This window comes from Coptis chinensis, chromosome 6 (genome assembly GCF_015680905.1).
Source record: "Coptis chinensis isolate HL-2020 chromosome 6, ASM1568090v1, whole genome shotgun sequence".
Lineage (NCBI taxonomy): Eukaryota > Viridiplantae > Streptophyta > Magnoliopsida > Ranunculales > Ranunculaceae > Coptis > Coptis chinensis.
Window position 1 is genome coordinate 93933410 of NC_141461.1, and position 14493 is coordinate 93947902.

At 36.6% G+C, this 14493-nt stretch overlaps 3 protein-coding genes across 3 annotated transcripts; all 3 read right to left on the bottom strand.

Annotated features, from left to right (window-relative positions):
• Window positions 1-2289: 2289 nt before the first annotated feature.
• Window positions 2290-5897, bottom strand: LOC147495573 (uncharacterized). Its single transcript, XM_086564196.1, has 6 exons — window positions 5768-5897; window positions 5530-5586; window positions 3573-3606; window positions 3373-3495; window positions 3136-3270; window positions 2290-2557 (listed from the first exon to the last, which is right to left on the bottom strand). Exons 2-6 carry the CDS (start codon window positions 5559-5561, stop codon window positions 2342-2344), a joined length of 540 nt encoding a protein of 179 aa, XP_086420322.1. The 5' UTR covers window positions 5562-5586; window positions 5768-5897; the 3' UTR covers window positions 2290-2341.
• A 1182-nt stretch (window positions 5898-7079) lies between these two features.
• Window positions 7080-10031, bottom strand: LOC147495574 (uncharacterized). The gene is made up of 2 exons (XM_086564195.1): window positions 9662-10031; window positions 7080-7783 (listed from the first exon to the last, which is right to left on the bottom strand). Exons 1-2 carry the CDS (start codon window positions 9970-9972, stop codon window positions 7291-7293), a joined length of 804 nt encoding a protein of 267 aa, XP_086420321.1. The 5' UTR covers window positions 9973-10031; the 3' UTR covers window positions 7080-7290.
• Window positions 10032-10484: 453 nt separating this feature from the next.
• Window positions 10485-13993, bottom strand: LOC147495575 (uncharacterized). Its single transcript, XM_086568417.1, has 6 exons — window positions 13852-13993; window positions 12665-12825; window positions 11856-12379; window positions 11255-11454; window positions 10990-11185; window positions 10485-10656 (listed from the first exon to the last, which is right to left on the bottom strand). The coding sequence occupies exons 1-6, from the start codon at window positions 13991-13993 to the stop codon at window positions 10485-10487; spliced, it is 1395 nt and encodes a 464-aa protein (XP_086424543.1).
• Between the last annotated feature and the right edge of the window lie 500 nt (window positions 13994-14493).

The window sequence follows — 14493 nt, forward strand, 5'->3', positions numbered from 1 at the left end:
TAAATGTGGCATAATGAAAGGTTCATGGTGCCTTTAATTTGTTGCAATTGCATTCTCCACTGCTAGAAATACGTTTGTTTTCTTACAGTCATACTTTGACTTCGGTCCTTAATTTTTGACATAAGAAGCTAAAGTGTCCACACCCTTTTATGGCTCTCACCAACTTTGACAATGATAGACAAAGCTACAGTTTTCATCATATTACTCATTCTCGCATAAATTTTCAGAGCAAATGTCTGTTACCCAACAGCAACGGTGGGTTTAAATATACACAAAAATGTAATCCTCTACACAAGGATGGATGATTCTGTATTTAATTATCTCCATATCATGTCTATTATCGAGTCTCTATTCGCTGAAAGAGGAAAATTTGAACTTATTTTTCCACGTTCCATGTTATAGACATTCCTAATTTCTTCTAGAAGCAAGATCCTTGAATATAAAATGAAGATACCATACCCCAATGTTACTTCATGTTTATTTGACAATCTTGGGTGGTGTACACGTACTGAGTTCTAAACACCAATAAATAGTTTATTTACAAGTTTTATATTTTTCTTTGACAGTTGACCCATGTGCAGCAGCAGTACAGAAGCATAGAAAACTTCTGTGGGGAAACCTATTCCATTAAAAATATGTCAGTTCCTTCCCAACCTACTTAGCTTATCCATTATTTGATGAGAAAAGCTCACTCGGACGTAGGGGTGGGCAATGGGCCGGGTCGGGCTAGCCCGGCCCTAAACATTTAAAGCCCTTAAGATATTAGGGCCGGGTCGGCCCGGCCCTAAAATCAGCATAGGGCCGGGTCGGGCCGGGTCACAAGTCAAAACCTCAAGCCCTGACCCTGACCCTAGCCCTCTTTAAAGACTTTAGGGTCGGGCTTTTTTGGGGCTAGCCTATATTTTTTTTTTTACATGGGCTTTAAAACTCATTTATATTACAAAACGCATAATAATATACAAACTCAAAGTCCAACCAATCTAAGTAATAATCGCGTGATAAGTCAAAAATTTAAAATCGACATCCACAATCTAATGAATCAAGACATCGAGAGTTCGAATTTGTTTCTTCCTCAGACTCAAACCTCACTAAAATTACATTTAACATTGAAATACATGTAGACAAATAATTATATTATCATTTTAAAGGAAGAAGTAATATATATAAAGAAGAAACATAATAGTTTTGGTTATGGTCACTGGAAGTTGTTAAACTATTTGTAATATCATAAATTATTTCTATAATAGATTCAAACAAATATAATATTACCTTTCTTCTAATTTAAAAGTGATTCAAGCTTTGTATATGGAAATGAAAATATTGGCTTTTGAACAAGTGATGGAGAAAGGTTTGAGATTACAAATGTCATTTTTCCGACAAAGGTTGTTTTTGGTTTCTATGTTACAAATGTCCGCCTCAGATTTTGCTTTAATGGTGTGGAAGGAAATCTTTAGTTTTAGACTTGGCTTGGATGTGAATAAAAATATAATTTATAAGAAATAAGTGAGAAAAGAAATCGAGAATAATAAGTTATGGACTTTGACTTGATGATCAAAAGGAATAAAGTTTTATTTTTATTGTTTTAGTGCTCATTGTTTCTTCACGGCCGCTTAAGTCGACAAGTTTTTGTTATATAAAACAAGTTATTGGAAGTACCATTGGGTGTAAGTGATAAATTACAAAAGACAATGTTATTTTAATTGAAAATATTTAACAAAGAGTTGGACAATTATGGTATGTGTATTTATAGTGAAAGTATGAAAACAGGGGCGGTTAGGGCTTGGTTAGTTGAGGCCTATGTTTTAGAATCTTAGCCCCAGCCCCGCCTAGAAGGCATTAGGGTCGGCCTGACCCTAAACTCTGTGAGGGCTTTAGTTGTGAGGGCTTTATAGGGCTTAGGGTCCGGGTCGGTCGTAGGGTTAGTGGTCGTTAGGGCCAAATTCCCACCCCTACTCGGACGTAGCATTGGAGGTTTCGTACTTTAGAATATGATAAACAAGATTACTTATTTCGGAACTAGGGTATGCCCGCGTTGCATCCAAGATCGATAGAGTCGCCGCAACGCTAACTCTATAGAAGCTGAACTTGAACACTCTATTTTGATTTTATTATACTGGATATTGTTCCATCTAAGGGGCAATTTGGATAGAACCTCCCCATTATTTTATGATTTTCCAATGTTTTGGATCATGTTAAAAGGCTGCAAAGACAATTCTCATTCAATAAATCCGATAGTGATTTGCATAGATGCTCTAGACTCATTCATCTAAATGGACTTAAACATAGAAGAACACCAATTAAACCAAATGAAATAAGAACAATATGAGAAACAGATACATAATCAGACTCCCACAAGTGGTTTGAATGAGGACATCAAAACAGTACCAAAGAGAGCACCCACAAAAGTACGCCAAGTACAAAAAAAAGTAGCGGAAGTACAGATAACATTGTTGACAATCATAAGTCTTCCAGAAACCCCATCCTCATGCGCCAATGTCAAGGTCATTATCATAAATCCTAAGCCTGAGGAAACTTCATCGAAGAAGTATGTAATTATCTGTTTTAAATTCGTTAAATAGAGTGAGTAGGAAATATTATATATACTAAAGGGAAGAAGAAATTGACAATTTCGGAAGTGAAACAATGAACGATTGTATTCATTCACCTCTAGACTCTTTTCTAGTTTTGGAACAAGCAAATATGTAACGCCAAAAACTAAAACAATTACAAACCTATGACACGTGGTTTTATAGTAAAATTTCGCAACATCTCCTCTGTATTTTTGACATTTCATAAATATAAACCTGTCGTAACCTGAAAATCACAATCATATATTTCTCATTGGTTAATCCAGTTACTTAACTGTCTCGACAGATGCCAGAGTAGTCAAATAATTGGCTTAAAAAAATGAGATCACTTCAACATTACAAAATATTTGAATGTCTCGACTAATGCCAACAGTGTAGAAAACTAATTCGCAAGTGGGGAAATGAGATTCATAAAATCAGTATATTAAAACACCTTATGGACACGATATATCAGGCCATTACATTTTTTTTAACCGGATGGCGGGAGATTAGATAGAAGACATTTATAAAACAAAAGAATAAATAAGGCAATGCAAGCAAGAAATACCCGGAAGCCAAAGAGGCGGTTGAAAATTGAGCCTATCTTGGGGGCAACAAAGACATGTTTGTTTTGGTTTGAAGGTTCCTTAAAAAGGAGTCCATAGAGGCGTTTTCCTTTGTCAAGAATTGGTCGCGTAGGAAGCTATAAATATTTGAAAGCGAGTTCAAAAATGTGATGTGAAACCAATAAGAGTGTTAGGACAATTTGGGTAACTCAAAGTATGTTAATAGAAGTTATCAATACCTGGGGGCGAGCAGGTCGTTGAGGAGTAGGTGGCTGAAGGTAGAGTCCATCTTGAACTGGAACATAAATATTGTTTTTCTTGTTCGAAGGGTCCATTGGACGTTTACCCTTATCTATGGGATCCTGTAGAAACAAATAGAAATAGATACTCAATAAAACCTGTAGAAACAAACATAAAAAGATAGGTGGGGATAACATACCATTGAAAGTCGAATCTGCAATGAAAAAGGGTGCCTAAAAAAAAAGACAAAGTAGTAGTGATTATTTCGCATGTAAAGGTAGTAGTAATTAGGTATAAACAGAGATAAAAATTAGGTGGCAATAAATAAAACAAAGGGGATTTAAAAAATTAGAGGGTAGCTGACGGTAGTAAACCACGAACAGTGATTATTTCGCATGTAAATGTAGTAGTAATTAGGCGTAAACACAGATAAAAATTAGGTGGCGATGAAATAAAACAAAGGGGATTAAAAAAATTAGACGGTAGTAAACCACGCCGAAATTAAACAAAAAAAAACAAATCAGAAATAAAAATCAGACGATAGCAAGCGGAAGTAAATTAGATCACATATATAAAAGTACCACATATTATGACATTTAGATTTTGCAACCAATATTGACTAAACAGACCATGACTAAACTATGAATAACAACAAATAAATTAATAAATAGACCATGACTAAACATATATGAATAACAACAAATAAATTAATAAACAGACCATGACTAAACTGTAAAGACCATGACTAAACTATACTTTACAGATTTGTGTTCTTTTAACTTTGGTTTTCTCTGTCGATTCCTCAAAAAGAATAAAAAATGACAAAACCCCATAAAACGTCTTACTTGGTCTAAAGGTTGCACTCTCTTGGCCGATTCATTACAACCAATTCTCTGCAAAACATTTCCATAAAATGTTCAAAACTCAAAAAGAAACAAAAACTGACAAATACCACTAATAAACAACGCAAGCTTACTTGATCCATAAAATGGATATTACTCTTTTGTTCTACGTTCTTTTTTTGCACCAAAACAATTAAGAAAACACCCCATTCACTAATACGCACGGCGGTTTCAAAAGACGATGATTCTCTCGCAAACCCGCATGGGATCGAGGAAATCTTTGAGACTATCGATGGGCTTATGCGCTGGTTATATAGAGACCGTCGGATGGGCCTCTGTTATCTACAGACCGTGGGATGGTTCTTTGTGTTGGACGCCTAACAGAATTTCCAAGAAGAACACATCCGCCACCTCAATCGCTTGGCAAATTGTATCTTGTGCTTCTCCAATCATCTTCTCAAATAATAGGGTGAGAGATTAAACTATGCGAGTTTGGAAGAAAGAATGGCTCTCAAGCTCGAAGAGGGTCTAGAGAAAAGAAAAGGGCATTTAGCTAAAAATACACTTGCACATCCAATTAACAGTGCAAAGGTTGCAGTCTAAATAATTCTCTCAAACATGTGCTGCGACAGAGAGAAGGTTGGTCTCTGACATCGAGATTTCATTGCACATACACACGCAGACCAGATGGTTTCTTTCCTCGATATGAAAGCAAACACAGTACGAGTTGGGTCATTAGCTTCTCTCAGAAAAGTTTTTGTGCCTTGAAGTGAGATCTCCTTAACAGTATCCTACGGCTACGGAAAATGGCCTTGAACTGACCTAGATAAATTGGCAATTTGTCTCATGGATTTATGGGCAAACAAATGACAGTCAACAGATCCAAAGTGTTCTATCAAAATAAATTGGTGAACATCAACCATTTATCCTTATTTGGATGAAATCAATTAACTGATGTGTTCAAATAAATGTATCGAAAACAATAAGGAATCTTTACTTAGACTAACTTTATCTATTTTATCAAAATTCAGCGAGAAACAAATACATTTCAGATTGCTGATTTGCTTTTTGACCAACTCATCAACAACGCATATACCTTTCCTGGACACCAGTATATGTGGAACTTTGACCATTTGGCAAATCGCTGGCTAGGTCTCATAAAAATATATAAATTATGTAGTTTGAATTGTTTTATTACCAGAATAATTAAATTCCAGCAAGCAGTCATCTTAGAATGACTTAAAGAATATAAAGTTGCACTCTCATTCACTAAAGGGGCACTATTGATGTTTCTTATCAAATTAAGAGTTGTACCTGAAAGTACCATTGCTCCAATGCTCCAACATGTCACCGAGATTTACTATAAATGCCCTAGAGGAATAAATCAATCATTAAGAGAATAGCAGCAGTAAATTTTAACATAATAGATTACTTATTTACAAGTGCTTGAACAATCATTAAGAGAACAGTTAATGATGATCATATTCTTTATCATTAAGAGAACACTTAAGGGATGAAAGAAAGAGAAATGGGGCTAATTTCAACAACTTACAGCAATAGTAATAACACCCTCCTTGCCAACTCCCTCCATTGCCTTGGCTAAAGAGTGTAACTTCACTAACTTGATCACGAATTAACTTTAGGCCATTATCAAGCATCTGAAGATTTGGTCACGAATTAACTTTAAGCAAGAACTACAGTGATGGCGGCAGGAAAGAAGGATAAGGCATACATAGTTTGTTTGAAGAATAAGATCGAATAGATCCCAGTGTTAGGATAAAAGGCATCATCTTTTGGGATTGACTTATTTTCTTGAGTATCACAACTTAGAAAAAACGATAAATTCAGAATTCATCGGATGGAGCCTGCTTCCTACACCATCATGTTTTATTAGATAGATTTTCAGACAAACACTGGTGGGATTCTTTTTGTACTTCAGGTCATTCCTATAGTTTGATCCTTAAAGTGACATCTTCATATATATTAACATTACTGATATTTGTGATATTTGGAAGTAAGGTTTCAGAGTTGAGACTTCATAGCTACAAACATTTGAAGATAATCATAGCAAATTTAAAATTAATCTAGTGACTACGTACTGACTATTGTATGTCAACAGTATCAAGCTACTGCTGGACTTTGATATTAGGTCAGCTTACTCGCAAGTCAAACAGCCATGGTCAAATAGGCCATAGGTGACTATGTCAATCTACTTATTAATGTAGATGGGGCTGTGAGATTGTGTTCAAAGTTTACCAGACGATGATAGATTCAGACCAGGTCCACTCCCGCATCTCTCTACACCCCATGGCCGTTTGACCACTGCTCTCTAACAAACTGTGACATGTTCAATGACACAACTAACGGCAACTCCACCCATATCTGAGCCCGTCTTTGCTCTGTCCCTATGCACCAACTGGAAGTGATTCCACGTTTATACTACAAAACACTACATCAAATGCAGAAGCTTTAATAACAAATCCACTGCACAGTCAATTAACACGTAATTAGATCGCTGTTTCCATTTACACTTTTTGCCGCGGGACACCAAATGAATTTAATTATACACTTACAATCTAAAGGTATCTCAATGTTCGCAAATCTCACCTTCAGACACCTTGAGAATAGCTGCACAGGCCAGCCCACGCGTATGGATTACTGCGATTGGTTCACAACAATTACAATTTTGTGCTACATGTATCATGTATGGCAACACAACTGGACTTAGTGACTGATGATCTGAAGGAAAATAACACCTGCCAAGCAAATTCTTGTTGAAGTATAGAAAAATGGTACATTCAAGAGAACATCGACTATCTGATCAAATTGAAGTCCATAACCATAAGGTTGCAGATGCCAAAAACTAAAAGAATTTGAAGCCCATTATTTTTTTTTTCTTCCATTCAACGCAGTTTACCCAGTATCAAATTTGCAAAGACCAAAATTATCATCAACATACAACATCAGATATTCATGGTTAAGACTCATCTCAAATGCCATTTACTCCTTCCCCCTCTAACACTCTTTGATCTCTAGAATATGAAATAATATTTTTTACAAAAATGTCAGCTCGATTCATTGCCTTTTTCTCAACCCCTCACTTCCTACTTCACGTAATGCCTCTTGAGATGAGTCGTCAGTTTTATTAGTGTCAAGAATATCCTTGCCAGAAGAAGGTTCATCCACAGAGAGCTCTGAAGAGTACTTCTTGATCCTCAAAGAGATGAGAATACTGGATATGATGCCAAGTAGGGGGAAAAGGTACGAGAAAATCTGCGATTTTTGAGAACCAGATGCAGAAGCTACAGCAGCACCAGCAAGACTGCCGATGGATGTGTTCTGTATAATCATTGGCAGGCATCCAATAACTGAAGGAAGCAGAAAATCTACAAGGAACCCAACTTTAGTCGCTGCCAAACCATAGTTTATTACATAGGATGGCATTGGTGAGAAGCGAGCAAGTAGGACAAATTTCCAGCCGTCCCTCTCAACTCCTTTGGCAAGGATGTGGAAGTATTTGTTTTTCTGGATCCACTCCATCGTTGAGCTTGAATTCCTAAAAACAAGCCTGAAAAAATAAAAGCCCAGGAGAAAATTAAATTCCGCAAGAGTTTGTCTTGCAAAATACAACAGATGACAGAAAACTGTTAAACAGATTACTCTCAGGAAGAAGAGGTGGAAAAAACCCTATAGTCTCAGATAATATACCAAACCAGAGAGCTATTATTCTCCAACATTTCCGGAGATACAACCTTTAATTAGACAATAGAAACTAGTACTCCAAGCAGCAACTTTTAGCAACTGCAGCGAGTAAGCCTCTAAAATACAAAAATTTTGTAGAACTCCAAGGCAAAAAAGATTTAACTTCCAAGTTCTAAAAACAGTAAGTCAGTCGATGCTTTTTAACTGGTAGCTCCTAGGCTCTGTCCACACCACCAATCATCTCAAGATCGAATTTGTTACCTAGGCACACCTTAAACAGTTAAAGCCTACCAAAATGTTATTTCATTACCACTATAAACAGTACACTGGCACAATGACCAGACTAGCGTTCTGTCGCTCCAAGGCTAGACACACCAAATTTATTAGTCAGCACACTCCAATATGCCCTCATCCTCTCTACACCTCCACTACGACCATTCAGACAAAGCATGATTCACAACTCTAAGGCCGTGTTTGGCTCAAGGAAAAGTGAGGAAAATAAAGTGTTTTCATGGAAATTGAAAACTCTCAACTGTTTGGTTCAACCTGGAAAGTGAAAAACTTGAAAACAGATTTTTTAAATGGGCTGAAAAGGAGGAAAGCAACCTCCACTTTCAGAAAAAAGGAAGTTGTTTTCTAACTTTGGCCACCCGATGGCTCGCAGGAGAGAGAGGAGGAGAAATGTGAAGATAGCAGGTTTTGATTGAATGCTTTGCAGGTTTCATAAGCCTTAATCCAGTACTCCCAAGCTAAACTCAACTAAAAATAAACTTTTCCATTTATAGCCAGACAAACACGATCCAGTTTCTTGAAAAACAATTCATGGAAACACAAATCAAAGAATCTAATTTCATTTTGGAATTGAATTTCAGCGAACCAAACACAGCCTTAGAGTCTAATGGACTTACTAACTCTACCTAATAAGGAGCAAATCAAGTCTATCGAATCAGTCAAACAGATGATTCGCATCTAACGGTCTAAGTCATTGCAAAATGAGATCCAAATGATTATTTTCAGTAACTTTCCAAATTACATTGTAAAAAGAATGACATGTAGAAAACCAATCTGGAGAACTCAATGGGACTTGCTTCCTTGGACAATATTTAGACACACACAGTTTTATCCTGAAGTACTCACTATAGAAACCAAGATAAATTAGGTACATTATGGCGTCCCAAGAGAAATAACGATGTACCTATGACTTATTGAAGAAAGCTAGTATTAAGTTCAGATAGGTAAACTCTTCTATCTCCCTAATCCTAACATATTGGCTTTTCAACAGATTGAGCCAAGACTTGGAACAACCTTAAGAACATGTTAAAACACCGTACTGGTAAAGTAGGATGGAAAACTAAGGTCTTCACAGACCATAAATCCTCTACACAACCCTCTAGCAGTCAGAGCATCCCATAAATCACAACGCACCACAAATACGAAGAGACCAAGTCACCTAGCCTAGTTCCTAATAACTCCTATAAAAGTTCAACGATCTATTGACCAAAAGGAAACAGTAGACTAACACAACGCACTTATGTTCACCATTATTTGTACATTATATTAGAAATGTTTATGTCATTGACCAAAACACTCTCCTCTATTCAACTCTACAACAAGACATGCACATTATGAAAATATTGACTCATTTTGCTAACATTACTCAGCATTTTTTTTTTCTTTCTCAATTATTACACGACATTAAATAATATAATAATTACGTAAAATTAGAAAAATAAAATAATCTGACCTTCCAATCCAGAAAGAAAGAGAGGCACCAAGAATCTTAGCACAGAAAACACAAATGACAGCTGTAAAGAATCCGAAAAGAAGGGAAGCCCCGGCTTCAAAGAAAACGGCGTAAGGCAAACAAAGAGAAAGTGTTACAGTGTGAATCAATACGTAAATGGGTATTGCCCAAAACCCCAAACGATCTGATAAATCACGAAACAGTTCCAATATTTCATCTTTTTCGAATCCAAATTTCTTGCTCAGTGATCTTAGGATTGCTAAAATGCCAATTGTAATAGAGATCGTCCATACTTTCCTCGAGATGGGCATAGTGATGGTTGGGAAAATGAGGAACAGTGTGTTTAGAGAAGGTGGGAAAGGAAGAAGAAAAGGAGGGAAGTTGGGCTTTTATTTTGGGCTTTTTGAAAGAGCATAGTGTTCTGTATGGCCCCCACATCAGTAGGGGTATTTGCTGGAAACAAATATGGCACAGGAAACTTGTTTTTGGTTGTCTCTTCTACCGATCTCTCTAATGTAAACTAGTATAACTGCTAGCAGGGGAGAGTGAGCGGCAACGGCGGAGCTAGGAAAGTAAGTGAGGGTGAGCCAGCCAGACAAAAACCAAGCATACAAAAAAAATAAAAAAATAAAAAAAACATATATTATATATATTAATGTATTAGAAAAAAAAAATCAAATTTAAACAAGTACTTGTGCATAGTTGTCCTCAGCGGCCTTCTTTTTCGTCATCCTTCTTCATCTTCTGGAAGTGTTGTAAGATCAATTCAGTATCAATGCTATCAATTTTTTTTTTCAATGTATGTTATTAAACAATCATTCAACTACTCATCCGCCATCCGATTGCGCAAACGATTTTTTATGATATTCATAGCAGAAAATGCCCTCTCCACAGTGGCAGTAGCAACAGGTAAAATCAGCCCCAACTTAATCAACAAATAAACAAGTGGATACACAATGTCTTTCTTCGTCTCAACCATTTTTTTGGTTAGGCCACTAATTCCATTTACTTTACCAAACTTAGTATCGGAACGCACATCAATGATATAATTCTCAAGCTAATCCGCTAATTCCATCTTATCTATCTCTGAAAAATCATCGGGATAAAGTCGAGCAAAACGGATCAACTTTTGCTTATCGAAAGCAACAAACGATTCACTAGGATCAAGACATGTCATACAAAGAAGTAATTCTGTGTTTGCTTCATTAAACCAGTCGTTTAACTCTTGAATTTGCAAATCAATACAGTGATAGAATAATCCAACACGATAGTAATGTAAATTGGTGTTTCCTTATGCTCTTCGTCGAGACCTCCCTCGAGTCATATACCTCTCTTCCATATTTGGAACAACCACATCATGTTTGACACATAGTGAAGAAACTTCAGTCAGGAGACTATCCCACCCATCATCTCTCATCGCTTGTAAGCGTACCTTTGTTATTTTAACAAGAGTCATGGCATTGACAATGTCTTGATTTTCACGCTGCAATGCCTTTGACAAATCATTGCTAATTCCTAGTATCGCTTTCATCAAATGCAAATTGAAGATAAATTCAAAAGATCGCTGATGAATCTAATAACCGTAAGCCTCACCTCTTTGTTCCGAGCTTGAACCATTTTCCGCTACATTATCAAGCACATCAACTACTGAACCATAAGTGGTTATCATGCCAAGAAGTGTATAATAGTGTGAGCCCCATCGAGTGTCACTAGATCGTTTAAGACTAGTCTCTTGATTCAACCCTTTGCCACTTGAAATTTCTCCACTTTGTAACGCGCAGAACAACTTTAGCCTTCATTGCATCACATGAACATATCTCTGCCGCTTACATGATGCTCCAACGGTATTTACCACATTAGAGAGAATACTAAAAAGGTTAGCGATTGACTCATGGTTCTTTTGCAACCGCTACAAGGGCTAACCGGGAAGGCGATGGGCAAAACAATAAACATAAAATGCTGGGACTCATTCTCCTTCATTACAAGTGTTTTAGGCTATTCAAATCACCTTGCATATTGTCGGGCCCCATCATACCCTTGTTCACGCAGTCTAGATATGCTCAACCCATGCTTAGAGAACAACTCATCGATTGTCTTTTAAGTGTTAATGCACTAGTTTCTTTAACATGCACAACTCCAAAAATCTCTCAATCACTTATAACCTTTCTTATCGACATAACGCAAAACAACTAACATTTGCTCCTTAATTGATATATCACGTGCTTCATCAACTAAAATAGCAAACAATGAATTTCCATAATATTTTAGAATAGCATTTGTAGTTTCCACAGCAGCCGAATTCACAATATCTTTTTGGATACCAGGCAATATCAATTTCCGATTTTTAGAAGCATTATCAAGAACTTTCTTAATGATTTCGTTGTGATATTTCAGAAACCGTATAAGTTCAAGAAAATTACCTTTATTGATTGACTCATCTGATTCATCATGACCACGGAAAGCTAAACCTTGTCTTAAAAGAAACCTAATGCAATCAGTTATTGCAGTTAGGTGTATTTGATAATCCCTTCGAACTTGGTCAGATTGTCTGTGAAGAAATGTCTCGATATGCTGCTCTTGATTTAACAAAGCATGTGTTGCCCTATAAGCAATATTATGAGCACTATTTGGTCCTCCAACGTGCTCCTTTAATTTGGTTTTTCTTTCCCAATTAGTAAACCCCCTGTGAGAAAAAACATCCCCACCTCCTTGTGCCCCCTTATTAGGTTTAAAGAGATAACAATATAGACAAAATGCGGAATCCTCGTGAATACTATATTCCAATCAACTAAACTCCTCATACCACTCAATCTGAAAGCGTCGGATTCTCTTGCCTCTTGTTATTGGAGGAAAAGCATGATTAGGCTGGCAATGACCCCTAAGCAAATATGCTCTTCTCACCAAGTCTTGATCATTAGGATGATAATCTGAAATCTTTTTCCTCAGTGTAAGGTCTCCCTAAAGACTAGACAAGTCAAGTTCTTCACGATTTCCACGTTGAACCCGCTTTGATGTGGGTTGTTCAACACCACCATCCTCAATTTCTTGGGGACTTTGCTTTGAGGAGGATCCTACTTCAACATTGGCAACAATATTTGTTTTATTAGGTGGTTGAGTAGGTTGAGTGGGTAACGACTTTCCTTTGATCAAATACTTTAACATATCTGTTTAAACAATTAAAATAAACTATTAATCAACTGAATTGAAATTGCACTAATTAAAATAAACTACCAATGTTATTATGATATTCACAAAATAAAATTAAATAAAAATATGTGGTTTAATGAATTCACAAAAAGAATACAAAAAAATTAAAAAACATAGTTTAGGAATCAACTTAATATGAAAAGATAAAAAAAATAAGACAAGAAATTTAATAATATTAGGCTTACCTATAAAATTTTAGAAATTATAGATAACTAATTAAAATAATAGAGAGAAAGATAAAACTGTGGAAAAGTAGGTACCTGCGTAGTGGGTTTTGCTTAAATTTTTGATAAAAAGTCAAACTGGAGTAAGATATTTTTGTTTCGTTGTTTGTTTCAATTGTTTGGTTTCGGTTTGTGTGCCTGTTTTTTATTTTGTCTTTTGGTCGGTTATGGGTCGTGGGTTTAGTTAGACTTCAAAGCCAACACTGTTAAGTACTTAAGTGTTAACCCAAGCACTTTAGTACTTTACACAGACACACGGTTAGCTTTTTTCGGAGACTGTTCAGTCTTTTTCAGATATGACTAGCTAGCTTTTTGGTTTCTGTGAATATGTGAATAGTACAAAAAAATTTGTTTGCGAAAGTTGAGGGTGAGCCGGGGCGTACCCTGGACCCCCCTGGCTCCGCCACTGGTGAGCGGGGAGAGGGAATGCGGAGAGTGAAGGAGGAAGAGATAATGTGAGTTTCGAGTGAAGAAGAAGAGAAGAAAATTCATCATTATAAACCAAATATAATTTAAGTTTCAATATAAACCAAATACTAACCTAATCTAGAACCTCATATAGAGTGTCAAATTTCGGAACAAGGTTCGGAAGATAACTTTAATCAATGTGAGGTATAGGTATGGCGGTATGCATTCCCTGAGACGTAACTATGTCATAGCTCTATGGGTTATCCGGATCGGAAGGAGATGGAGCAAAAATTTCGTAAGGACCTTGCGATGAAGAGTAGGACTAAGTAGAGTGTGGGATACACAAATCACTTCTAATAGTCTTATATCCTACAAAATCTATGTTAGCAGCTTTGTACATGTTAGCAGGCCCCTTTAAGACGCGATCCCAGTAACTGTCATAGTCACTATTCAAATCTAAATAGAGTGAAGCTTGTGGGCGACAAGTCTTCATTATTTCTAAGATAGTTAGAACCTCTACTGACTAGCTCTTCCCAATGGGCACATATTCTCCGGAGGAGAGTGTGGGATAAAATATGTCCCAACGATTTGGTGCCAATACCTATCGCCCATGTACCACACGATGATATCTCTAAACTCAAAGACAACTCGATGCATTGTAAGATCATATGAACGACGTACACAGCGAATCACCTCACGCATCCAACCATCATCCACGGTATCTCCAACCACATCCTCAACATTTAATTGCAAATACTTTGTAGTATAGTATGGTGTCCACTGTATCGCCAATGCCGATCTAGTCTTAAGTTGGTTACGGTCTAAGTGAATGTTGTGGCGTCTTTGACCAGATCGGCGTTCGATCTTTATAGTCATTCATCCATGCTCTAATCCATGGAACGATATCACGGTCCATGTTCACTCTCAGAAGTGGAGTCATTGTAGGTACGTACTCATGCCACTTATATTATAATAAAAATAAATATAAAAAAC